Raw genomic sequence first — 27,435 nt, 5'->3', positions numbered from 1 at the left:
ACAGGGCCGGGGTGAATAAAGGACCGGCCAGTGCTCCCTGGAGCTCTGCCCTCGCCCGGCTTCTTGTGGAGGAGTGGGGTGGGGGTGGGGGGTAGGGGAAGAGCTCCAGGCTCAGACCACAGGTAGGAAGGACACTCGCTGTTCAAACCATCATCACACAATGGACACAAACTGGCAATGAGAGTCAAAGCAATAAGGGAGGGCTAGGAGCAGGCCGCCCCCCCTCCCCTGGGTTCCTTTCCAGGGCGTATCGCAATCAGCTTGCTGCTGGCACGGGGCTGACTTCCAGCCTGCAACCCCTCACCCATACTGAATACAAACTTTTTTTTTGTAAGAGGGGGCAGGGGAGAGGAGAAGCAACGAGGACACACAGGTTCCGTCCCCAGGAAAGGGAGCAAGTGCCACTGGGATGGCGGCAGGAGGGGGTTGACTCCGACCTGTAAATCCATCTCCAGAATGCAAAGGGAACCGGCTTAGTGGCACAACCGAGGAAGAAGGTCTCTAACAGAGAGAGCAGCTGGAGCGTCTCTGGCCCGGAGTAACCCGTGCTCCCTCTTCTCGCCCAGCGGAGTTACCCAAAGCTGGTTTCCTGTTGTGTGTAGCCCTCCCTAAAGTAGACAGCCCAGCAGGATGACCCTAGGAGAGCGCCGAGGGGGAGCAAATGCCGATCCCTTATTGGTTTGCCCGTATGGGTGGAGCGCAGGAGAGCCCGGAGGTCAGGAGCTGCCCCGGATCCTCTCCATGTAGCTGCGCAGCTCGTCGGGATCGTGCAGCCCCATGTCCTCGCACACCCAGCGGATGTCATCCTCGCTGGCCACCAGGATGGACTGAACGGCGGGGGCGGACGCAGGGGGGCTGGGGGCAGAGCCAGGGGGAGCAGCAAAGGTCACAAACTCCACACGCTTCCGACGGCCCCCCACCTCCCTGCCCTCTTTCTTCCGAGACAAGGTGGCAGTAAGGGCCGGGCTCGCTTGGGCCGTTGGGCCCAAAGCGCTGGCCAAAACACCCGTTTCTGGCCCTGGGGGTGGCGCTGGGCTCGCTTGAGCCGCGGCCTCCAGCTTTCCCTCTGGTGCTGCGCAGCAGCAGCAGCCATCGTCAGTGCTGGACGGGTCCAGGGCTTGGTCTTTGCAGTGCTGGCTGCGCAGGTCCAGCTGCCGGCTCAGCTCCTCCTGGTCAGTGCCCAGCCAGACCCAGTTGTGCGGCTGCGGGGTGGAAGAGGCCAGCCCCGACCCAGCGTCAGGAGGCTCCTTGCGCTGGTAACGGAGTACAAAGACCACGCAGTTGATGAGGAAGATGAAGATGGCGAGGCAGAAGACGCCCAGGAGAACGTACATGCCGATCTCCAAGTCTGTCACCCGCGCGGGGGCCTTCACCATCTCATCTTCCTCCTCCTCCTCCTCCTCTTCCTCCTCCGCCTGCTCTGCGTCCTCATAGGAGCTACCGCCAGGCCCCTCAAATTTGGTCATTGGCGGCCCCACCCCTACGGGGCCATGCCTCCTCGCTCCCCTTCCGCTCTCGGTGACCGCAGCAACCGTGACTGCTTCCCCGGACATGGCCCCTTCTGCTCGCTGGAAGGGGGGCTCGCCGTGGAGGCGGGGATCCTGTTGCCGTGGGCTGCTGGTCGTCAGGAAGTGCTGCCCAAAGTTCACTTCCAGCCATGCTGTGCCCTGGGCGAGGGGAGCCCGGTGCTTGCCCTTGCGGCAAGTGTCCGGGGAGTGCAGGCCGAGCTGCAGGAGGGACCCTCGTCCTGCTCCCTCAGCCACAATCACAGGGCACGCCTGCCCCTCGTCCAGCCGCACGGACGCCACGTGAAGGTTCAGTGAGGAAAGTACGAGCGACGCGTCCCGCCAGCCGTAAAGCTCCGTGGGGGCCAAGGTGTGGTCAGTAAACGCCAGCCAGATGCTCAGCACGGCTTCCTGCAGGGAAAAGGAAACGAGGATCAAGGGGGAAGAAGGCTACACAGAGAATAGGAGTCAAATACACCCACTGATCCATAGGAGTGAAGACAGGCCACAGCTGAAGCCAAGCCCTGTAACCTGATCTTTCGGCTCCATGAGTTCTGGAGGGCAATAGCCCTTGTGAGAAGAGCTAGAGACATGCATAGTCCATTATGGCAGCAGACTGGAGTCTGCTACTTGTGGCAGCAGGGGAGCTCACAGCACGTGTGTATAGTTAGACCAGGGGCGGGCAACCCTTTTCCTGCTGCGGGCTGCATTCTCTCGCAGGTAAGTCGTTGGGATGCATATTGGTAGTGGGCGGGGCCAAAGCAAGCAGTGCCACCCTCTTCTCTTTCTCCTCTTCCTCTTCCTCCCCCCTGTGTTGCGAGTTGTCATGGTGGGGGACAGACTGCTCTTGCCAGACATCTGAATCGATCGCATGGAGGAGGATTTGAAATCTGGCTGAGGGCTGCATGAAATTCAGCCAGGGTGGACAGGAGGAGACACAAGGCTGGCGGTTTTGGTGACAACCGCTCATTTCCCATAATGCCTAGTTTCAGCCTGGGCGGAGCACAGCAAGGCGGGGAGGATGCATCTTCAGTGTGCACCTTCAGGACTTCTCTGGTCCAAATGGCTGATGGTTTTGCTTTCGTGATGATTGTGCAAATAAAAATAAAAGCAAGAATAAGCTTGCCATTGTCACATGAAAATCTTGGGGAGGATTCTTAGGGTGAAATGAAAAAACCTGGACATAGAAACTTGACATATAGACTTGTCTTGAAATATCTAACATGAAAATCCGCTTGGTTTTTTTAATTCTAAGCAACTTACAGATGCTTTGTTCCTAAGCTCTGTCTGATAGTGCTGTCATTTGTGGAATTGTTAATATTGAAATAAAATATGATTTAAAATGCAGACATTAAATTCACAAAGCTATCAACTGCTACAGCAGCTTTCCCCAACCTGATGCCTTCCAGAGGTGTTAAAGATTGCAACTCCCATCATTCCCAGCTAGCATGGCCATTCTCATGCTGGCTGAGAATCATGGGAATTGCAGTCCAACACCTCTGGAGGGCATCAGGTTGGGAAAGGCTGCACTACAGTATCTTCTCACCTGCTTCAGGGACTGCAGGGCAGAGAGTGCCCGACACGTGGCAGTGAAGATATTCAGGTGTCCGGGCTCCACAGAGAGCGACAGCGAGAGCCCCGATACCAGCTGGGCCTGCAGTTCAGAGATAGAGACCTTCTCCTCCGACACCACCAGAGTCTGCTCCCCCAGGATAGAGTCAGAAACAGGAGAACGCACCTGAGCCAAGAGGATGGAGAAGACATGATTACCCCTCAGAAGGAGACGCTTCGCAGAACCTGTACCCCTATCCTTTGACACCCCACTTCATCCATCCCGAACCCAAGTCTGTGAATAGCTATTCACTAAATATGATGTGAAGCGATACAACAGCAGCAGCAACAAATCTGTGGTGTGACCATACTGGGTACAGTTTTGGTCACCACACCTAAAAAACGAGCTGGAAAAAGTGCAGAAAAGGGCAACTAAAATGATCTTGGGGCTGGAGCATCTCCCCTATGAGGGAAGGTTACAAAACCTGGGATTTTTCAGTTTGGAAAAAAGAAGGCTAAGGGGAGACCTGATAAGAGTTGTACAAAATTAGGCATGGTGTGGAGAATGTGGATAGGGAGACACAAGATGTAGTGATGGCCACCAATTTGGATGACTTTAAAAGGGGGGTGGATAAATTCCTGGAGGAGAAGGCGATCAATGGCTACTAGTCCTGATGACCCATGAGTAATCCTGTACAACTAATTCCTGGGGAACATGGGTGGGAGGGTGCTGTTGCACCTGTGTCCTGATCGGCAGCTGCTTGGCCATTGTGGGAACTGAGTGTTGGATTAGATGAACCCTCGGTCTGATCCAGCAGGGCTCTTATGTTCTTAACAACAACAATGGCCTGTATAAGAATCAGCATCAAGCGATTGAGCAGGGAACCTGGTTTCTCACAAGCGACTGATGTAGATATGTTAAAAATGTTAGCAGAAACATTTGCGGGCTACTGGCTTTTGTGGACTGCCAAACCAATCTTCTTCTTTAGACCTCCATGCCCCTATATTCACCACGACAACTTTCATCCTACCCTGGTCTCTAACCCCACTCAGGCCAACCCTCTTTGTGCCTCACTTAGCCACCTGTCTTCCATCTCTCTTGACGCGTCCCACAACCAGCCATATCACTTACCCTAACTATGTACAAACCAAAAACACCTGTACAGGGAAATTCACTCACCCCTTCGCTCCAGGCCAAAACACTTGCACTATCTGATACCAGAGAGGAAAGTAATATCCCAAGAGCACAGGCACAACTCACAGATCCCAGTCTCCCAGGCAACTCTCCATCTGCAGATTATCATCACACTTCAAGCAAATTAAGAACATAAGAAGAGCCATGCTGGATCTAAGCCATTATTCTGTTCACACAGCAGCCGACCAGCTGTCAACTGGAAACCACAAGCAAGACATAAGTGCAACAGCCTATGTTCCACAGCAACTGGTGTATGTAGGCATGCTGCCTCTGATACTGGACATAGCATATAGTAACCAAGAGCCTGATCTTCCATGAATTTATCCAACCTCCTTTTAAAGCCATCCAAATTGGTGGCCATCACTACTTCTTGTGGAAGTGAGTTCAGTACTTTAACTATGCACTGTGAGAAGAACTTCCTTTTATCTGTCCCACATCTCCCACCAATCGGCTTCATGGGATGACCCCATTGGGTTCTAGTATTAACAGAGAGGGAGCTTCTCACCGTGTTCTGTCTCAGTGGCCAACAACACCCCACTCATTTCTCCCCACAGGCGCCTTACCTCCACAGATGTCATGCCTGGTTCACGGCCAATCACCACACTCCCACCTTCCAGCGTCGCCACTCGGGGGTCCTGGATTCTAGCATGCTTCTGCACAAGATGCGAGACATCTAGCAGCCAATCGGAGCTTGGCATATAGGTCAGGTGACGGCCACCATCTAGAGGGTGAGCCACAAAGTGGGCAAGGAACCGGACCCCAGCCCGTTGGTACTGGAGCCGGCAGCCCCGAGCTCTCCTCTCTGCTTCCTCTCCACCCTCTTCAGGCTCTCCTAGGCTGCTGCTCAGAGAAGAGATAATGATCACACTTAGCAAGTTCCAAGTTGCTTAGCTTTAGGTACATTATCGCACTTATTATAATAGCCAGGTAGGTAAGATGGCATTATACCCAAGTAAAAATTATAATAGTAGTAGTAATATACTAATAGTAATAAAATACTTCTAAAGTAGTAGTAGCAGCAGCAGTTTTACTATTATTGATTTTTCCACCACTTTTTACCAAGAGCATTCATCAAGACAATTTGAATATCTCAGTAGCCATATTTCCAGCCATGAGATGTAACCCTTTTCTGTCCAATGGCCTAATTCTAATCTGGTAAAAATCTTGGGGGCCATATTCTATCTGTGGGAGGGGCCAAAGACAAAGTGGGCAGGACCAAAATGTGATTCTTTCAAGCTCCAACCTACACCATCCAAAATTCCTTTAGAATAATGGATATCACCCAGTTCTGCATGCTTTATTCTCCTGGACGCACACAGCATGAGCAGTCTATGGAACTGCTGGACTTGCACGAAGGAATGAGGACTGTGCCACCCGAGAAGCTTCAAAACTCTGGGCCTTGACTTGAAAGATTCACCCTCCCTCTCCTCTGTCCAAATTCTTCTACAGTAGCCATCTCCCATAGTGGGTAAGCCCAGTCCCATTCTGGCACATACAAATAGTAGGGGGCTACTCCTCACATAAATGCCAGTGACCCTCTTGGCTCCACGGCACTTACCTGTCAGGGGCTGGGCCAGGGACCCTCCAGCCTCGCACCTGCTCCAAGGAGGTGTCAGTCAGCTCAATGCGCAGAGGCAGTAGTGGGGCCCAGACAGTGAAGAGCAGCGAAGCGTGCAGCCGGCGGTACCAGAAATCCACCCGTACGCCACGTGCCCCCCGGCTCTCTTTCCCTCCAACATAGACAGCGTCACACACATCTGACACCTGAGGAGGAATTAAAGGACACATCAAAGTCCACACCGGCAGAGAGGAGGGCCCAGAGAGAGGTTGGGAACAAGTGTGCGTCCGCACAGAGTAGGTGAGAAGGAAGACGTCCAGATCCCGTTTTTCAATATTTACCCACCCATGTGTGTGTAATGAACTCCCTCAGCCCTCCCTTGTTCGCAACTTGGCAAGGAACTATAGCAAGGAATGGCTGTGTATCTCCACCTTCTTATAACATACTCGGGGAGACAGATCTGGCAGGTGCCCAGAGGTTAGGAGGGGAAGGAGCGGATAATTGGGGAGGGGGAGGGGGATGTTTGTTGTTTTCCCTGTGGCATTATTCTAGTCCTCCCCTAAATTGTGTTTTTCAGAGGAATGGTATGTTCATGAAAAGGTGGCGGAAGCTCAGGACAAAAGCTTGTCTTGATGAATGCGCTTAGTAAAAAGTGGTGGGAAAATGTTCTGTAGTTTTTATATCTTTTTGATGGTTTTAAATTTTGTATACTTTTTTTAATGTCCACTGTTTTTTAACTTTTGTAAACCGCCCAGAGAGCTTCGGCTATGGGGCGGTATATTAATTAAATAAATAAATGACCGATGAGGACAAAACCTTTGCCAGTAATGGAGGCAACTAGAAGGGAGTGCCCCAAATGTATGGAATGAGCAAGGTCAATCGTTTTTCAAGGGGTGGATGGGAAGGATACCATGTAAGAACAGGTGAGACCAGGGAGAAACCTGCAAGGAGAATGCAAGAGAGGCATAAAAGTACTTCAGGTAATAAGGAAGGATGTACTTTCCCCACATGTAAGGTCTGTGTGAGATCCTTTGCGGTACAAATTGAGTATTTCATCCCAGAGATATAGACAAAGAGTGAAGAAGGCTGAAGCCAAGGCCCCAAATATGTGTGGTGGATTTTGATCCTCAACCTGCGACCACAAAGTGGGAAACATAAACTTTGTGAGGCATATAGTGGTTTCTCACCTGCAGAACCTGCTTGTTAGAAGACTCACAGCCCATCTGCTCCGTCACCTCAGTCACCGCTCCTCCTGTCTCTACCACAACCAGCTTCACAGGCACCGAGTGAGGGATTCCTGTGAGTAGCGCAGTGTTCACAATCTCCTGCTCCTGCAGAGGACCATGGGAAGAGGAACATGAGAAATCAGCGCGGAAGGCTGCTCAGGTGTCCCATGAGGGGAAATGGATGAAACCTCTCGGCCTCACCTTCACCAACGGAACCAAGGCCCGTACATCTCGTTCCGACACTTGGATCTCCCACACCATCTTGTCCTTCTCTGCTTCAGGGTCCTGTCCAGGGTATTCCACTTGCCAGGTGACCGGTCGCGTTGAGGCCTGCCCCGCTGTACCATTCTCTACTACAAAATCCAGATACAGGAACTCTGGGAAATCTGCTGCCCTAAACGGAGGCAAAGATGGAAGACAGCCAACTAAATGAAGAGCCCAGGAGAGTTTGAACAGGTTACAGAATGTCCTCAAGCAATAATGAATTTATTTATTTATTTATATTTGTTTAAGCATTTTTATCCCACCCTTCAGCCAAAAAAGCTCTCAAGGCGGCTTACAAAAACATTTCTTGACAGTCCCTGCCCACAAGCTTACAATCTAAAAAAACATGACACAAAAGGAAAGGGGACGGGGAGGGAGGAGGGGGGAAAGCAAAGCAAATTCAGGCATTGCATTCTTAGTTGCAAAATTAAGATTATGGACTCTGAAACATACTCCACAGACTAAGTAGGTCAGGATGAAGCACACAGAGGATTACTTTGAGTCACTCCTACGCTTGCCTCCATATCCCAAAAGGAATTTGGGGACACTCAAAACAGGTCAAACAGTTTTTCGGGAGGGGAGTTAGAGGGAAGAGTAGGCATCAATGGAAGCCTAAGATTGTCTGTTGAGGTTTGTCAGTTGCTTGGACATCTAGTTGTAGGTAGTTGGACTTGTCTCGAGGACAGATAATCTAATGACTACCAAAATCGTGAGAATCCTAGCTTTGATTTTTTTTAAAAAAACAAAAGGCTCCCAAATCTGTAGTCCTCACGGATACAGGGCAAATTCTGCAAACCGAAAGTTCTCCTGAAGTAGGGCTGGGAAGGAGTTCCTTTCCCCCATTCTGACTCCTGCTTGTTAGGGATGCCTGATTTGAATTGAGTTTTTAAAGCTGGCTTTTGTTAGCTTGCCAGACCTTTGAAACTGTGACCAGGCAACAGAAGTAAAACCAGAAATGGGGAAAGTACTCCAGAACAGGTACTGACCAGCACAGGTGGTCTAACAGCAAACAGGATGCTAATCAGCCAAATCCATGTATAGATTGGGCAGAACAGATAATAAATAGTAGGCAGAGGCAGAATGAGTGACCGTTCTGCTCCAAATAATCACCTAACATCTGACGCTCACCATACCTTCCTGTTCTGGATTTGCACAAACTAATTATATTGTGGTTTTAAGTTTTCATATTATATTTTATGCTGTACTTAATGGTTTTAACTTTTATGAACCGCCCAGAGAGCTTTGGCTATTGGGTGGTATAGAAATTAAGTAAAATAAATAAATCCTTGATGCCTACTAGATTCCATTCTGGTGTGTGGCAAGCTACTTGTGGTTTAAAAATAACCTCACAGTGTACAAGCACAAAACAAAAGGTGCTAACCTTAACCAAACATGAACAATTAAATCAGTGTGCGTCTTACAATCGATGGCGTCTTACAATCAAAGAAATACGGTATATCTTCGGTTATGTTTTACATTGTTTTCATTGTTTCATTTGTTGTGAATCAACCAAAGAGCTTTGGTCGTTGGGCAGTATAGAAATGTAGTAAGTTAGATAGTTAACTAGTTAGTTAGCTAGCAAATAAATGAATAAATGAACAAATTGTATGATGTTAGTTGCCATGTATGCTAACATTCCAGATGAAAAAGTGGGATTAAAAAAGAAAAGAAATTAAGATAAATATTAAAATGTTTGGATTTCTATCTTAATGATTGACTGAGCTTATGGAAGCAAGCTGTTCAGCTTCATGCATCACTAATCATCTCCTCAGACTACAGGAAAAAGAGGTACTATTCATTTCTCCAATGTTACAGAGACCTGGTGGCAAATCATGGGTTATTTAACCCACAATTCAAAGGGATGCTCACTGCCTGCGAACTACTTCCATTTTTCATAAACAACCTCTGATCAACCTGATCAGAAGTTGTCAGTGTGGTGTGCGAACTTGGACTGATGATTTTAGGGGCTAAAAAACCCCTGCGGTTAAACCATGGTTTGTTGTTGGATTAACCGCTGGGTTGTTTTTCAAGGGGTGACTTATTGGTCCAGGTTCACACGTCACACTGACAACCTCCAATCACACCAATCGGAGGTTGTTTACAGAAAACAGAAGCGGTTCCCCTACAGTATGTGTCCACACACATCGTGAGTAATTAACCCACAATGTGCCACCAAATGCCACCATGATGTGCGAACAACCCCAGAGTGTCTGGACCAATCAAACAGAGTGGTCCAATTATATAGAGTTCAGATCATCTCATGGTGGGATCAGCTGGCCAGGGTCTGGGGTTTTACTTTAGCAGTATTTGCTACTGTGCTGTTCTGTCTCAGGTTCTCTTCCCACATTTCCACCATCACCATCATCAATATTCTGAAGATCATAATGGCCAGGAAAGCTGATATAGTGGGAGATGCTCCTTGAGACATCCTGGTCCTGAGTTGTATAGGGCTTTGTATACTAATACCAACACCTTAAACCTAGCATTGTAGCATCCTGGGAGCTAGAGTGTATTCTTTAGCACAGGCATAGTATGTTCACAGTAAGGTCCATGAGTTATTAACCTAGCTGCTGCATTCTGCATGAGGTGCAGCTTCTGAACCAGCCTTAAGGGCAGCCCCACCTAAAGCGCATTTCAGTAATGCGGTTTTGAGTTTACTAATCTGCAGATCACAGTGGCTATCCCTATCCCTGTTTATCAGAGAGTGGTGGTTAAAGGTGAGCTGGTCAGAACAACAGAGACTAGCCACCAGAATTATGCAAAACAGTCCAAATCGCAGAACACATTATGCAAAGTAAGGATTTGCACAAATTTATGCAAGTCACAGAATTCAGCTTCTCTTGGCGCAGAATTTGAATTGCCTGGATGCAGGAAAATAGCAGCAACCACAACAAAGTCTTGGCTACACTGCTGTCTTCTTGGCCATGTGGGCATCCCTTCCAAAGAAAGGCACCCAATGCATGTGCCCCCACCCCATTGAATGAACTCCTACAGGCAGTCGCATGGTGCTTCATCCCTAGTAGAATCACCAATCCCAGAGAGTTCCCATGACTACCTACCTCCAGTCCAAACCACTGCTAATAGAACGGCGACAAGAGACCAGAGCGGTGTGATGCTTGGCACCCTTGAACTTGTCCAGCTTTGCAGTCCAGGCCTCTGGCCTGGTGGGGCGAGCAGCCAGGACCTGTAGCCCTTTCTTCACCTTGATGCTGAAATGTAAAGCAGCCAGATAAGACGTGCCAACAAGCCATGGTCAGCAGGGCAGCCCCACAAGAGCCCAAGCGGTAGGCCAAGGGTGAGCCAGGATCAGCCCCTGGAGGAATGAGCGCCCCGAGGCTTAGATTGAGGAAAGACTACATCAGAAACCTGGTCTCTTAACCAGTGGCTAAGAGACTGAGCTAGGAATCAAGAAGTCCCCAGTTCGAATCTTGCCTCTGCCATCAACTCACTAGATGGCCTTAGGCAAGCCACTCCCTCTCAGCCTCAGTCTTCCGCCTTTGATGCTGATTTACTTTACAGGATTGCTGTAAGGGTTACAACTAGAGAATGCATGTGATGCACTTTGAACACTTGAAAGTGCTATACTATAGTATTATTATATATTACTTCAATAATGATGGTTGTTGTTGTTGTTGTTGTTGTTATTATTATTATTTCGATTGATTAATCCTACCATCCACCCACCAAAAACATCTGAGCATCAGTTATAACCATGAAACACAGGAGCAAATGATTAAAATTCTTTTGCCATGCCTTGGAATTAGCACAACTGCAGTGGGGATCCCAAAGCACGAACAGCCTGGCTCCAGCTTGCTCACCGGAGTGTCAGCAGGTCAGCGGTGAAGTTCTGTTGCAGGATAAGGGTGGCAGTGAAGAGCTGTCCTGGGCGCAGGGCCATGTCAGGGACTCGAACCATCACGTTGTCATCCAGCCGCACCTCCTGGCGCCGGGGCGGGCTCATCACCCGGATATCGACAGGACCCACGTAACGCAGCCGCTCCTTGGCGCCCTCCGTGCCTGGATGCGGCCTTTCCTGGCTCCGTCTGTGGGGGCACTCGTGAGGTGTCTTGCCAGGCAGTGTGGGCTCCAGGGTATAGTACAGTTCAGCCCGTAGAGGAGCGATGGTAGAATCCTCCGGTGTGCGCTGGCTGGTGGGCGGGGGAGGTGAGAACCAGCGAGCGGGGAGCTCCAGTTCCACAACACACACACCTAGTGGGGCCTAGTCAGGTAAAGCAGAGAGCGTCAAGCCACCTCCCCCTTCTGAGTCCCCTCTCAAGATATGTGACGAACCTGTGACGTCACCTTGTACCTAGTCACGTCATTGGCCTAGCCAGCCCAGTACTATCTAGCAGTGGAGGCTGGTGGCTCCGATATCAGTACGGCAGTGAATCCAGGTTTCAGTCAGAACTCTCATGGAGCTATCCAAACTCCTTTAGAGCCCTGATTGGTTCCGACTGAAACTCTGAGTGGATTTACTATTGACAGTGGAGTCACCAGCCTCCACTACTATGTACTCTTGACTGGATGTGGCTCTTCAGGAAAGCAAGCAGAAACCTCAGCCTTGTTCCCCATGGTATTTTTAACGGGAGATGCCTTGGATGGCATTGGAGGCCTTGCGTACATAAAATGGCTGGGGGTGGGAAGGGGAAGTAAAGAAAAACCCTGAGTGATTTGAAAAAGAAATGTTTCCCTCCCACAGACGTTTAGAAGAATCTAAACAACCCTCAGTTCATATTTCTAAGGGGGAAATGTGTTTTCTGGTACTGGAAGCCAAGAGTTTCTCATTAAGCAAAGTGCTGCTTTTGATGCAATAGAATTAATCATACAATTGAAAACAATGGTCCTATTTATATTTAACAGTGGTGTAGAACAAGGAATTTTGGAAAGTGCAGTTTTTTTCATCTCTGGAGATGAAGACATGACAAGTTGCCCCTTCTGAAATTCATTTTTCTTTACATTGCAAGAATCATTACAACAACAGGAACCCTAGTATTGGGGAAATTGCTCTATCCTTGCTCTAGAAACACAGTGCTGGGCAAAAGCTCATGGGGCCTGTCACCAGGAATATCATGGATTCTTAGGCTTAAACCATATCAGGTAGATTTGCCCATTATCTGCTGGAAAAATGTCCAATGCAGGAAATCCACATCACATCCCTGGGCAGCTTGTGCACCTCACTTCTACTTTGTCAATATTTGTTCCCACATCCTTGAACAGAATGTTTACCAAGTAGCATATCATCACTTACCCTGTGGGGTGTACAGACACCTCCTGTGGCATTTCAAGGTCATGCACCTAATTTCTCCATAGGCAGAAGAACTATTCCTGGGAGTGGCATCTTATATACCAACCTGGAGGTGGCAGGCCCGATGAACCACCTGGGCCTGGTGGAAGACGTGTAGTGTGACGCATGGGAGGGCCTGCTGTCCCAACACCCAGTCCTGCCCTTGGAGGTGGAAGAGGACCCTGGCGTACGGCTCATAAGGAGACACCGTGCCCTCAATGGAGACAGCCCGAATGTCCCAGGCAGCAGAGGGGTCTGTGAATTGGGAATCATCAGCTGGAACTGCCTGAGGAAGACAGACATTCTGAGCTCTGTGCTGAAGCACCTCAAAGAACAAGTCAAGGCAGCTCTGCTCCATTTCTGACACTAACTGAGGAGCTTGGAAGGATTACCTGCTGGGCGCTGAATGGCAGGTAGGCAGCTTGGATGGTGGGCTTTCCGGTGAGCCGCCGTTGGAGGAAGAGGAAGGTCTCCGAGCGGGAGCTGAGGGAGGCATTTCCGGGCGAGTAACGATCTGTACGCTGAAGGCGGAAATACTCTGGGCCATTGAGCACTTTGAGTTCAGCTGGGAGGTACACCACATCAGGAGGGTCAGATTCACAGTCCACTGGAGACAGGAAAACCATCTTCATCAGCATTGAGCATGTGCCCTCTTCCCCACTCCCCAACCCCACCCCAATACTTAATCCTTCTCTGAGTAGATATGAAAAATGGTGAAATAATGGCAATGAATATCTAGAGGTCAGCAGAGCAATTCAGAAACAGGAACTGAAGCCCAAGCTTATGGACTCCATCCTCAAGCCTCAGATCAAGGATAGCCAACTAATGGCATATCATGGGCCAGTTCCAGTCTCCAAAGCAACTTCATCTACCCGGGTTACCCTACTATTTAAGGGAGGAACCTAAATCCACCAACCTTCACTTTGTTTTGAGTCACTGATACCCCTAACTAGATTATATGTGTGCAGCCTGGCTGGTGAAGTAGGCAGGGGTATTGTACACAAGGCAGCTGTTTGCATGTCTGAATCCCCGTCTAGCTCTGGATACATGCATGGAAGCCTCCTTTTACATCTGCAACTCATGGCTGGTTTGAATTCAGCATTACTGGAGTATTTAAATCCAGACAGCCAGGAGGTTCTTGAACTTGAAAATGCCTGGGGAAATTCATAAAATGAATTGACAATCTTCATGCGGAATGCTGGAATGCAAGGAGGCAACATCTAACATAATCAATACTGGGTCAGCGTCCAAAGAATGCCTCCTGTCTTTCAGATGTGCTTCTTAGTATTACCAATGCATGACAAAAGCATGGAAACAAAGTCCTTATTAACTGCTCAATGAACTGGGGCCAAGCTCGCTTATGGTGGTACCTCAATGCACTTTCTTTTCAAGATGATATTTTTATGTCCAATAAATATCCAATTGTCACTAGAAAGATAGATAGATAGACAGACAGACAGACAGATAGATAGATAGATCTTTATTGTTTCAACCAGTGGTTACAACAAGCATAGGAAAAACAATGGTAAAACAAATCATACATTCTGCAAGGTCAGAAATTTTGCTCTGTACATTTGGGCTGTAAGAGTGAAGTTGGCCAATGCCAAGAGGACAGTCTTGCTATTGCATGTAAACAAAAAGTGTATTCTTTCCGAATCGGATGAGCTGGACCTTTTCTCAAGAAAACAATCTAAATATTTAGAATGAATTTGGGAATAGATAGAGCAGTAGAACAAGTAATGAAGCAGATCCAATCGTCACTACTTAATTGCAGGATATCTAGATGTCTTTCATTAAAATACCACTTCTGTTGCTGAGATATTATATTTTCCCAGCATTGAATCTACAATATTTTGCAACTGGAAAATGCAAGTTAGTTTACCCAGTGCAATTTTGAACTTAGAATCCTGGAAACCTATTGGATTGTGGCTGCCATATGATTACAGAAGTCCTTCTACCATGCTTGAACCATTTGGCTACATACATATTTTTTTCAAAGTGCATATGTGCACACACATGGATTCATACATTCTTTACATTTTTATAATCTCAGACCCTGTTAACATGTAGGGACAAGCATTCTACCCCCCCCCTCTAGATGTTAGGGGCTACAACTCCCATCAGCCCCAGTCAGCATGGGCAATGGGTAGGGATGATGGGGGTTGTAGTCCAAAACATCTGGGAGATGGCCGGTTGATTACACCTACAGTGTAGTGCTATTTGCGCAAACAGAAAGGACCCCGTGAAAAGTGATCCGTCTTCTCCTCTGGACAAGAAGTGGAATAACCTGGATTCCATATTGCTTTAGACCATTCCTGGCTTCTTGTTATATGGAAGCCAGGAATCACGGTTCAAAATAAAATCTAGTTTATTAAACAAGCCAGCTAAATAATCCAAGCTTTGCAGTGCATTTTTTAGCAACTGACTAGAGTTTATTTTAAACCATGATTCCTGATCCACAAACAAGCCAGGAATTGGGCAAAGTGAAACTGAATGCTGGTTTATGCTGGAAAGGGGGAGGAGGTGGGGAGCATGCGTTCTTCTCTTGTACATACTGCTAAACCACAATTTCGTTATGTGCAAAAAACCTGTTTTTCCACTCTACCACTTAAGTTCTTACTCTTTTAAATCCTATACTATTTTGTGAGCCTCTGCTTGATTACATTATTTAGCTTTTAAAGGTTGCTTCTCTTTTTCAGTGCTAGAGTATACTTCTGTTCTGGTATTTTAAAAAGTAAACATGTAGCAAATGGCTACCCCATCAGCTATCTCATCCTTCCATTAAACAGGGATGGGATTTATTGTCACTGGATCATTACTTGCACTAAAGGGGAAAACAGTTTTTAAGAAAAGCAGAATTAATTTACAGGAAAAAATGTGTTTGCAGCAGCATGTTATTACAATGAACTTCCTAATACAGAGTAAATGGAAACCATTCTCTGGCTAACTCCACAGGAAGACTTAATGCATTCCTTTACAGCATTTTACCTATCAACCTCCCCATTTCAACAATAAACAAAACATTATTTAGCCACTTCATAAGCTTTGAGGTGGATGTGGCTTCCCAATGATGAGCTAGTACAATTTTTTTGCAGCACCTAAAAGATTATGCAACCATAGTTTAAAAGCCCTTTAAAATCATATTCCAAATAATTCAGAAGTACACTTAACAAATGGAACTTGAAGCGCTCTCACACAGGGTTCCAGCCAGCTATGCCCTCTTTCAAGATACTACATTACATTCATAATCATTCAGCATTCTGTGCTCACTGAGCATGCCCAATCCACAATAGGCTAGCGGGAGGGGAAATTCAACCTTAAAGAGTTTTTTTTCTCTCTTTCTCTTCAACACATATAGTTTTGGTTACAGAGGTCAAATGGTACATCATTTATATATACACATATATATGTGTATATTCCATAACAATTCACATACAAATTACAAGTTTCCACCTTGGATGAACTCCACCCCCACCAGGATTGCCATCTTCTTATCCACTCCAAATGTCTGTGTAAAGTAACAGGGGTGTCCTTCCTGCTGCTTGTTTATTCATAAAGTCAATAAATTTCTTCCAGATCCCCACAAATACATTTTTACAGAATTGTCTTTGCACTTTCCTCATTTTATCTGTCAACTTTTCGAGAAGGGCAATCTGCCAAACCTTTTGATACCAATTATCAATGCGAAGCCCTTTGCCATCCTTCCAGTGCTTGGCAATCAACCATCTTGCCGCCAGTAAAAGGTGTCCTGTTAAGTCCTTGTCCAATTTAACAGTGCTGGGTGGGAGGATGGGTGAACCCATTGTCCAATTATTGAGCTAATTTCCTGGAACACTTTGTTCCAGAAAATATTCACCTTTGGACATGACCACCACATATCTAAATACATCCTTAAACCTTAGAGTTTTTATGTACTTCTGCAAGCCTTGGGGTTCCCCTCAGGTCTGCTGATACCTCCCTGCTATGTGTGGAGGAGTGCTCTTTTGGAAGTAAATGAGTTTGCTATTAAGATATATGATACATTACACTTTAGCCTTATATCAGTTAGTTGAAAAGTAATACCTATAATTTATACCAGTAAACCTAAATGCAAGGATACCACTACCAAAGATGATTTTTTTTAAACTGCTCTAAAGTGTAAACATCTAATAGATAAAAATATGTCTTTTTAATTCTCAGGAAAAGGTCCTTAAGTGCTGTGATGTTCATGGAGAACATCCTACCTCTCTTTAAAACACCCACAAAGGTTGCACTGAAATGCACAGAACCAGAAAATGCATGAATGGCAATTTGAGATGCATGACACTTGGCAGTTAGATATAAGCCAACCTAGTTTTGTTTATGGGATCAGACAGATTTCTAGCCGAAGGCACTGATACTCCACCTCCTGCCAAGGCCCATCTTGGGATGTCTTCACGCTTGAGTGGCAGCTAGGACACAGAAATCCAACCTTTTTTTTAAAAAAGTAGAAGCCTATATTTCTGAATGAATCCAAGATGCTTTCATTTTAATGTAGTATTTTTTAAGCTGGGCAGATTCAACCATCTCAGTGATTTGGAAAATCAAGTTCTGTGGTGTTCTTAACTGCACTTCAAGGTACATTATGATTAAGACAGGGATAGACTTCATGCTTGCAGGATCAACTTTCTTTTTCACTAGAACCCTGATATTCACCAACCAGAGACTGGTGCAAAAAGATCAGTGTTGAGTACCTAAACCAAATAGAGCTCACAAATTCCTTCCACACAAAAATCCACTCCTGGTTACTCCAACCTTTCTTCATTTCAAGTATAATTTTTAAAGGAGGGGTGGTGGGTTGGGCAAAGAAAGCCATGTTATTGCTGCTTGAATTAAATAACTAGGAGTCAGAAATCCATGCCAATCTACAGCAAGCTATCCAGATATCTGGTCAAAGAAGTAAGTCACTGCATTCATTGGAACATACTCCCCGGAAAGTATGCCTAGGATTGCAGCCTAAATGGCATTGCACCAGTGCTATGGACTATGGACACATTTGACATGGTGACTCCCTCTCCCAATGGGGCTGTTTATCAGTTTACAGACAGCTGCCTCCAGTCTCACCTGAGGCATGTTATTATTTATTTATTTATTTATTTATTTAAGGATTTTTATGCCGCCATTCAGCCAAAAAAGGCTCTCACGGCGGCTTACAAAAGTATTTCTTGACAGTCCCTGCCCACAGGCTTACAATCTAAAAGACATGACACAAAAGGAAAGGGGATTGGGAGGGAGGAGGAGGAGGGGGGAAAGGAAAGCAAATTCAGGCACTACAATCTTAGTTGCAAAGTTCAGCAGTGACAGTTGGTAGCAGGAGGGAGGGGTCTCTCAGCTGGAGCTGGACCCAGGCACGGTGGAGAGGTGCCTGGCTGCTGCTTCCTCCCTCACTGGTGGCCTCTGAAGTGACAGTTGGCAGCAGGAGGGAGGGGGCTCTCAGCTGGAGCTGGACCCAGGCACGGTGGAGAGGTGCCTGGCTGCTGCTTCCTCCCTCACTGGTGGCCTCTCCAGAGACAGTTGGCAGCAGGAGGGAGGGGGCTCTCAGCTGGAGCTGGACCCAGGCACGGTGGAGAGGGGCCTGGCTGCTGCTTCCTCCCTCACTGGTGGCCTCTGCAGAGACAGTTGGTAGCAGGAGGGAGGGGGCTCTCAGCTGGAGCTGGACCCAGGCACGGTGGAGAGGTGCCTGGCTGCTGCTTCCTCCCTCACTGGTGGCCTCTCCAGAGACAGTTGGTAGCAGGAGGGAGGGGGCTCTCAGCTGGAGCTGGACCCAGGCACGGTGGAGAGGTGCCTGGCTGCTGCTTCCTCCCTCACTGGTGGCCTCTGCAGTGACAGTTGGTAGCAGGAGGGAGGGGGCTCTCAGCCGGTGCTGGACCCAGGCACGGTGGAGAGGTGCCTGGCTGCTGCTTCCTCCCTCACTGGTGGCCTCTCCAGAGACAGTTGGTAGCAGGAGGGAGGGGGCTCTCAGCTGGAGCTGGACCCAGGCATGGTGGAGAGGTGCCTGGCTGCTGCTTCCTCCCTCACATAATACAAAATGATAGCACTTAGTTTATATCTTTTTTTAAAAAGGTGCATTAGCAAACTTAGGGCACAACACACCTGGAAGATGTCTTGGGCTACCCTCAGTGAAATGTATGGGAAGTATGCAACAGCACTACTGCGCTCTTGTGCATCTGCCAATGTTTTCAATGGGGTTTTTGAATAAGAGAAGGTGTGTGGCGGATTGTGCCACTAGCCATTTTAAAACCTGTCTTAATAATGCCATAATGCTACTCTGTTAAAATCTTAGCAGCCTTTGGGGAAGAGAAAAGCATTCCTTCATAATCAAGGATTTGAAAACATTAAATTTAAACAATCCAAAAGCACAAGACACATTAAATATGAGTGGGAGTGTAAAAGAAAAATCACATCCTTTGTAAGACACATCCAATTATTAGGAGTACCTAGAGCTAGTAATTCTGCCTTTGTGATGCTCATGAAAAGCCTGGGGAGCTGTGTGTGTGAGTGTGTCTGAGAGACAGAGACACACAGAGAGAAACAGCATGTGTGTATACAAAGGTGTTTGCATTTCTGCTTTTTTTTCATTAGAAATTCAAACTTCATCTTAGACTGAATTCTCTGGATACCCAGAGATCGGTATGAACACAATATCAGATGAGAAAAGAGAATGAAAGCCTAGTAGCTGAGAGAGAAAGGGATTTCCAGTCTGACCATTTAACTCATCCATAGTTGCCCATCGTCAAAGAACTGACAGTCAGCAAAAAAAGAAAGAAAAGAAAAAGCCCTCCTTTCAATTATTCTCCATGGAATTAATAAGCCATGATCAGGTCAGACTTCTGAAAGAAGCAATCGACTACACCAATGTTAGAAAGGGTTTTTCTTTATAAAAAGTATCCTCAGAAGGTGGCAAAGGACCAGTCAGCATTAATTAAGCAAAGAAAAGCAGTGATTAAGGCTAACAGATATAACATCATTTTAAGGGATGCTCTCTATTTCACACAAAAGCTCCATCAAACCCTTATTTCAAAATACAAGAGCTCCAGAGAATGGACACCACAATTGCATTCTATTCTTTGTTTTCTGAAATTTCCGTCAGGCAGCACTCATATATATTTTTAAAAAAGACTTGAAGGTCTTGTTATCAGTTTGTGTAATCTTAAATTGTATTTGCTTCATGGGTTGCAAAGAAAAATCTTCATTTAAAAAAGGGGGGGCAGTCAAAAAACGTAATTGTATTTTATGGTATTTTTTTTTTGCACACACCTTCACCAGAGTAAACGGGCATAGCTCCATTGACATCCACTGGCTGCACCTACTTATGATCTGCCCGCTAATATGCTTTGTTTAGTTTTTGTTAATATTTCTCTCAACACCTCAGAGTTCCACCTGGGATTTCAGGTTTTTCAAAGCAGCCATTTTAATGTAGGATGTGCAAGGAAGGGACAGTGTTCTCTCTTGTAGTTTTAATCCCTTTGATATTATATACAAATGGATTTGGGGGGTTAGTTTTAATTTGGGATTTCTCCAGCTTCCGAAGAATGTTAAAAAATGATAATGATGTTGTTTTTTAATTAACTGAAGCCTAATTAGAGGCTCTGTGACTTATCTATCTGGAAAAAGGCAGCATGTTCCTAGCTTTAAAGACATCTGAGGGGGAAGGTGTGTGTGTGTGTGTGTGTGTGTGTGTGTGTGTAGTACAAGGGCCAATGCTGAGCCCACATAGCTCTCTACTCCCTGCCCCTTTCAAAACCATTTTTAATAAAAACTGGAAAACATTAGGGTTCCAGGTTCTCCTTCCTGTTCCTGAAACTGCAGCCAATCTACTATTCAGTAGTCAAGAAGAGAAAGGAAGCAAAGAGGTCGAGGTGAGAAAAAGAGCGAGGCTAGAAGCTACATGGAGGAAAAACAGGGGAGAGAAATAGTGAGTCTAGAGGCTGGGAGTAGAGAGAAACAGCAAGGCTAGGGGCCAGGAAGAGAGAGAGAGAAAAGACTAGGGACAGGAAGGGGATAGAAATGGGGGGTTGGGAGAGGGGGTGCGTTGGGAGAGAGAAGACGTTGGGAGTGGAAAGAGAGAGAGAGAAGGGGAAAGGTCTGTGTGGATGGGACAAGCCAGGAAAAAACTCTTTCCATTTCCCCCTCCCTCCCAGCCTCAAGCCTTGCTACCCCTCTCTTTTGACTAGCCAGCTCCCTGGCAACCATTATGTGACTAGCCACATCCTCTAGGGGAGCCATTTTGGGGTGGTGCCCACAGCAGTGTCTCAAATTCCCAAATGTGCCCACGGGTCCAAAAAGGTTGGGGACTTCTGGTGTAGTGAATGGTCCACTGGGAGAACATTTGCAGTGGTCCATCAGGGCATGGGAACTGTATCCTTTGTATCAGCATTTGGAATATTCTTAAGGTCGGTGTCTTCAGTTTTGCTCTTTTTCAGCTGCTCTTCAAGAATAATGACTTCCACAGCTGTTCTGGCTGCAAAGAAAGCCTTTCAGGTGCAACCTAAGCAGAGATGCCCACCTGTATCTGTGGGGACAGTTCAAGCACTGCTATTAGAACTCCTAGAAAAAATGGGTCATTGTGCTGAGATAAAAGGGGCTCTGAGCAGGCAGTGTCCCACTTCCCAGTCATTTTTTTTCAAGCGTGGAAGTCCCAACCATCCAAATACTATAGTTAGCATGTTGAGGCGCTCTGCCAAACTAACCTGCCCATTTTTTAATCCATGATGTTTGTATCCCATCTTTCCTCACAGAGGCCAATGCAGTCTATATAGCAGTCTTCCCAACTTGGAGGCCTTGAAATGTTTTGGACTACAACTCCCAGAATCCCCCAGACAAGAGGCTGGGAGATCCTGGGAGTTGTAGTCCAACACATCTCAAGGGCCTGAGGTTGGGGAAGGCTGCTGTATTATTTATGCTCACACCAGTTTTGCAAGGTGGGCTAATCTGAGAGTTCATGCCCTGACCAAGGATTCTCCATGAGCTTCCTGGCTGGCTGAAGACTTCAATCCAGGTTTCCCTGATCCAAATCCAGCATCATGATACCATTCCAGCTCAGAGCTCCACTGTAGGAACCTAATGTACAGCTAGTTCTTCAAAGGCCATTTTCCATGAACAAACTGCAAACACCAAGGGTGCACCAGGACCCTTTGGGGGGGAACTGGATGCACTCTGCTAGTGTCCTTTATGCTCCACATGCCATACTGTGCAGAAGCACTGCTTTCGCTGCAAAACTGCACTACAGACAAGGGCCAGATAGGACAAGGTAAACTATTTCACCCCACTGTCACCTGTATTCATTGTAAACTCCTATTCACGCCTGTGATAACATACATTTTATAGCATTGGATGCCATACAATATCAATATGGGGTCATCACATCCCACAGCATATCATTCCTGGTTTTGGTGGGGTTGGGGGGTTGATTCCTTCCTATGCTCCTGGGTTAATGCAAACGCACCAAACAAGTATGCAACAATCACAGTTGTGTTCATGGTCATGTCCCCACTACACCTTTCTGTGCTCTCCCCTGCATCCATAAAACCAGATAGTACGTTTTTGGCAAGCTCACAGAGTTTCTGCTTGCAGCTACAACCACCTTTAGCATGGGATGGAAGGGACCAGTGCAGGCTAAAGCCATGGGCATGTCTGGGCTTGCATATGTTGAATGCACCACCATCTCCCTTCCATGGTACCGCATGCTCTGCTAGAATTGGCCAGGGATGATCAGCTCTTGGCAAAGAATCAGAGTTGTAAGGGATCTTGGAAGTAATCGTCCAATGCTCTGTTCAATGCAAGATCTGCAGTACAGGATGAAACTTACAGCATCCCTGCCCTGACAGATGGCCATCCAGCCTCTGCTTAAATACTTCCAGCGAAGGAGAGCCTCTCCTGAGGCAGTCTGTTCTGCAGCTGAACATTGAATACTATTAAGGGATCTCTCCTAACATTTCAGAGAAATCAGCTTCCCTACAATTTCCACCCACTGGTTCTGGCACTGCCCTCTGGAGCAAGAGAGAACTCAGTCTGGTCCATCGTCAGCATGACACAGCCCTTTAGATGTTTGAGGGCTACTCTCATGTCTCCCTTAATCTTCTCTTCTCCAGACTAAACAGAAAGAGGATCAGCATGAGTTGTACTAACAGTTTTGAGACATCAGTGGAGCAACTGAACTGAAGATGGTAGACAGGACTTGAGCTAAATCTCTGGATAGTTGCAGGCAAGTAATTCCTCTCTCTCCAAATCCTATTGCTCTGCATGTGACATCCTAGCTCAGGGAATTAGGAGGGGCCCAACCAAAATATTATTGTTTGCCATCCAGTAGTACAAAGGATGTGTTAACCTAGGCACAAAAAGAAATCTACAGGGGATATAAGACGTCCTCAGACACGCAAATTACACACATAAAGGACCCAACAGAAAAGGGCTGAAAACCAGAGCCAGTCAAAAAAATCTGTAAAAAAGAATGACATAAAAGAAACAACTTTATTTCAGTTTTCCTGAACATTTTATGAAAAAAGGTATCAATACTTTTCATTCTTTCTTTTTTAAAGGAACACCTACACTTCCCCAAATTTTCAAAAATGGATTTGACATTACACTTTTGTTGTTGTTACAAATAAAAAATGTTGGATCCATTCTGGATCAGCGCATACAACTTTTTAAAATGGTGGGCCATGAGACTATTAACCAAGCACTGAGAAACTGCATTTTAATTGTGTGGTTGTTCTGAAGTTACAAAATCACTTTTTAACCAAAGAAAATAATGGGTTAAAAACAAACAAAATGCAACACACACACCCTCTGAAAGCACAATCCTATCCTCGACTTACACCAGCTGGACAAGAAGATATTATCTTGATATTAGCTGCTGCTGGCATTGTGGGGGAGTGCTCTGTCTAACAATGAAACTAGTACACACACACTCGCAAAGCTGTATATCTAGGACCATAATACAGGCTCCATAGGCTGAGTTCTTTTGCTGTCACCACCTGCTTCTCCTTATGATATGCATGCAGAGCAGCAAACAAGCAGAGAATCAAACAGATGCCCCCCCACCCCACCCCACAGAACAATGAGTCCATTAAATGATGCCGAGCTCTGCGGGGATCCCTTATCATGCCTCCCCCAGGCTCTGGGTAACACTAGTCCCCCCTGAAGAAGGAGCAGATGGCTGAGATATCATGACATCACACCCTGCCCAGTTAGGTCCCAGAATGGGGAAACAAGTGGGCTCCTTACAAATTTGGTTTCCCAAGGGTGTGACCTCTGTCACCTCTGCTCCCTTCTCTGCTAATTACTATTTCTTCCATCAATTTCCACCTCATCAGCTTGACAACATGACCCAAATGTATCCCCCCTCACACACACTTCATTCTATGATGGATCTAGCTCCCTCCAAACAGGCCCTGGGGTCCTCTCCTCCCCGCAAATTCCTACCACAGTCATCCTCAAATTGCCACACTCCAGATATGTTGCACTACAACTCCCATCACTGCCTGGGGATTATGGGAGTTGTAGTCCAAAACATCTGGAGGGTGTCAGGTTGAAGTAGACTATCCTACCATATCCCTGCATTTCTGTCTCTCTCTCAGCCATAAAAAACTCTTCCTCTCTTATGCCATCTTGTGAAACCCAGTATCCCTCCATTAAAATATCCACCAGTTTTGCAATCACATCAACAGCAGGCACTACTAACAATAAATATACTCTCTCTCTCTCTCTCACACACACACACACACACACACACTTTTTAAGATTTCAGGCAATAATAATGTTTCCTGGTTGCTCCAAAAGCTCCCCTTTAATGAACAGTACCAGGAAGATTCATTCATCACTGTAAAATGGACCCCGCTGACACTGAGCTCAGAAGCATCCTCAGCCCAAACCAGCACAAGGTTTTGTCTGCTTTCCCTTACTGGAACAAGGATCCAGCTTGGAATTGCTCTGAGCAAAATATTGTTGGGAACTTCTTATCTGCCAAATAAAAAAACAAACCAAAAAAATCACCTCAGAGGTTACTACTGAGAATACACAACCAAATACCACCAGCATGAAGGGTGCAGCTTGGACAGTATTTCTCCTTCAAATGCTGTGCATATGGCTCCAGAGGTAGCTCTTAAATCTGACAGGCACATAGTAGTGCAATGATCAAACATGAGAACCCAGAGGCATTGCTTATGTACCCAGAGCCTTGCATGGATTTATACCACAGGAAAGGTAAGTGGCAGTGATCTAAAGCAGCCTTTTCCCAACCTAGTGTCCTCCTGAAGTGTTGGACTAATCAGGCTTCCTGGCTGGGGGTGATGGGTGTTGTAGTCTAATACTTTTGGAGGGCACTGGTTTGGGGAAGGCTGGTCTATACATATAGTATGTGCTATTGTCTTAACAATGATGCTCTCTTAAGCACATTCCGTCAGGGAAACGCTCCTGCCCACGCAAGATTGTTACAAGTGCTGCTAATATGTCTTGGTCACCTGTAGAGGAGTTTTTAAACAACCACAACCCTGGTGGCATATTCTCAGGGCAAATAATGAGTGTAAAAAATAAAAATGATCACAGATATAAAAGTCAGGGAACAGCAATAAGGGTCAGAGCACAAAGAAATAAATTACCATAAACACCGGTGTTTGGGAAAGAGCTTTTCAGAGGGTTGAGTGACAGGGATTGATGAATTAGATGGAACATTTTATAGGGTGAAAGAGACTCAGCCACAACAGGTAAGGAATCTGGCTTGCACTTGCACTCACTCACTCTCTCTCTCTCTCTCTCTCTCTCTCTCTCTCTCTCCAAGATACACTTTTATTAGCTTCAGCTTCCCAAGGGAGATGGGATCAGCTCTATCGCTTGAATCATTTGCAAATAGCCTGCCTACCTTAAAGAAAAAATGGAGTGGCATGGGGTGGCGGGGAGAGATGCACCGTAGGGATTAATCTTGCCCTGATGAGAGGCGGGGTGGGGGGGCGCGTGCTACCAAAAAATAATTGAATTATAGCAGCAAACGACCTAGGAAGATTCATTTGCATTTCAACATAAATCCTGGAGAAGCCGTCTTGCCCCCAGGCTCCAGCAGCAAGCAGCCCTCATAGCAAAGATCCAAGAGCAACGGCGAAGCACTGGGATGGGGCGGGGGGGGGGTTGGGTACGGAGTGGGGCACTCTCACGCAGTGGCCCCAGGAGGGAGAGCGAAGATCCTACCGGTTTAGTCTACACACACACACACACGCAGAGGGAGCCGACGTGTAGAGGTGTTCACTGTTTCCATGGCGATCACAAGAGAACGCATTTTAGTTTTCCAAACCCGATTTCCAAGGGGTCCCCGACGAACAAATCGCCATGAGAAATGAACGGCAACTGGTCTTTTTTTGGGGGGGGCAGGGTAACCCCTCGGAACAAGCGATCACGCGGGACCCCCTGATCTAAGTCCAGATGGCGGAGGCAAGAGAGCGCGCGGATCCTCTGCTGATCGCCTCCCCACACACGGCAAAAGCAGGGGTGGGCGGATGGATCGGGGCCGCTTCCCATCTCCCGCGGCCAAGCCAACACTCACCTCTGGGGGCGCGCAGGAGGACAGCCGCGACGGCCAGCAGGAGCCGGGGGGCAGCGCGGCGGGAGTCCATCATTCTCCCGCAGCCGACCCGCTCAGATCCCCACGCCCGGCGCTGCGGGGCGCATGTCCCCCACTAGCCAGCAGCTCGGAACTCGAGGTGTGGGTGGGAGGGAAAGCGAGCGAGCGAGCGATCAGCGCCGCCAGCCGTGCACGTTCGCCTGCGCGCTGCCCGAGCCGCGCATCCCTGCCCGGGCCGCCGCCGCCGCCGCCGCCGGACTGCTCAGACAATAGAGATAGGCAGGCAGGGGGAGGGGACCGGAGCGCATGGGAGCAGCGCCTGCCTGCCTGCCTGTTGGGTCCTAGCGCGCTTCCACACCCACCCCGGACGACCCAGTGCCCTCCTAGCCGCGCCAGCCCGGGGCAGGGCCGACGGGAGAAGCCGAAATCAATTTAGCAGCAAGGGAAGGGCGGGGGTGAAAGCGCCAGGGAGGGGGACGCGACACGGACGCGGTGTAGCCGAGCAAATCCGGGAGACAACGCAAGGGGAGCGGGAGGAAAAGTGGAAGGGAAGGAGGAAATAAAAGAAAGTAAACTACGGCAGAACAGCGGGAAGAAGGAAAGGACAGGCAAGGAAGCAGCTTCGATTTCCACACGCGTATTTCGATTATCCCGTATACCAGTGCTCACACGGTTCACAACAACAATATTTTCCGCCTTTTTTTGTACAAGAAACCGGTAACATTCAGAGACTTATTAGAGCATAGTAACGTCTCGGAGGTATCCCGAAAGAATAGGAAAAATAAAGAAGATAATATTTCAATATATAAATAAATAAAATAGGAAGAGATACTCATAAATAGAAAATAATGATTACACTTCCTCTCTGCCACATGTCCAAAGGTTATTAATTTCGAGTCCTGATGTAGACAAGAAGTAACAGTTGGCGTAGGGATGGATTCCCAAGCTTTGTTCTTTTGAACAAAGCCTGAGTGGCATGTGTATGTGTGTCCCCTACCCCCCTTTTTTTCTGTTGCTAGTATTTTTTGGAATATAGAGAATGGCTTGGCAAGGTTGGATTCAAGCTCCTCAGTGGGGAAATCTTAATTGAGTATGTGCTTCATTTTAATTCTTAGGCTGTTTATCTTGCCTTTTTTTTAGTCCTAAGGAAAAACTCTGATTGGCTCTGATCCTTCCCTCATTTACAGCAATATATGAAATAACAGTGGAGAAACTATGAAGAGAGTTTCCTGTTCACAGTATTTTGAAGCATTTAGATTGACTATGGCCATAGCTAGACCAG

The 27,435-nt window shown here is 47.1% G+C and overlaps 1 protein-coding gene across 2 annotated transcripts; it reads right to left on the bottom strand.

Moving 5' to 3' along the window:
- Positions 1-76: 76 nt before the first annotated feature.
- TMEM132A (transmembrane protein 132A) lies at positions 77-26,278 on the bottom strand. Of its 2 annotated transcripts, none has more exons than XM_063116970.1 (11): positions 26,136-26,278; positions 12,976-13,190; positions 12,651-12,869; positions 11,118-11,518; positions 10,359-10,508; positions 7,237-7,429; positions 6,997-7,140; positions 5,810-6,015; positions 4,815-5,091; positions 3,052-3,243; positions 77-1,916 (listed from the first exon to the last, which is right to left on the bottom strand). In XM_063116970.1, the coding sequence occupies exons 1-11, from the start codon at positions 26,206-26,208 to the stop codon at positions 717-719; spliced, it is 3,270 nt and encodes a 1,089-aa protein (XP_062973040.1). In that variant the 5' UTR covers positions 26,209-26,278; the 3' UTR covers positions 77-716. The 2 variants fall into 2 exon arrangements, with proteins under 2 accessions (XP_062973040.1, XP_062973041.1); XM_063116971.1 differs by having other exon boundaries at positions 3,052-3,204.
- Between the last annotated feature and the right edge of the window lie 1,157 nt (positions 26,279-27,435).

Source organism: Elgaria multicarinata, chromosome 2, assembly GCF_023053635.1.
Source record: "Elgaria multicarinata webbii isolate HBS135686 ecotype San Diego chromosome 2, rElgMul1.1.pri, whole genome shotgun sequence".
In the NCBI taxonomy this organism is placed as follows: domain Eukaryota; kingdom Metazoa; phylum Chordata; class Lepidosauria; order Squamata; family Anguidae; genus Elgaria; species Elgaria multicarinata.
Note: the sequence above shows the minus strand (reverse complement) of the source record. Positions and strands in the feature narration are given on the sequence as shown.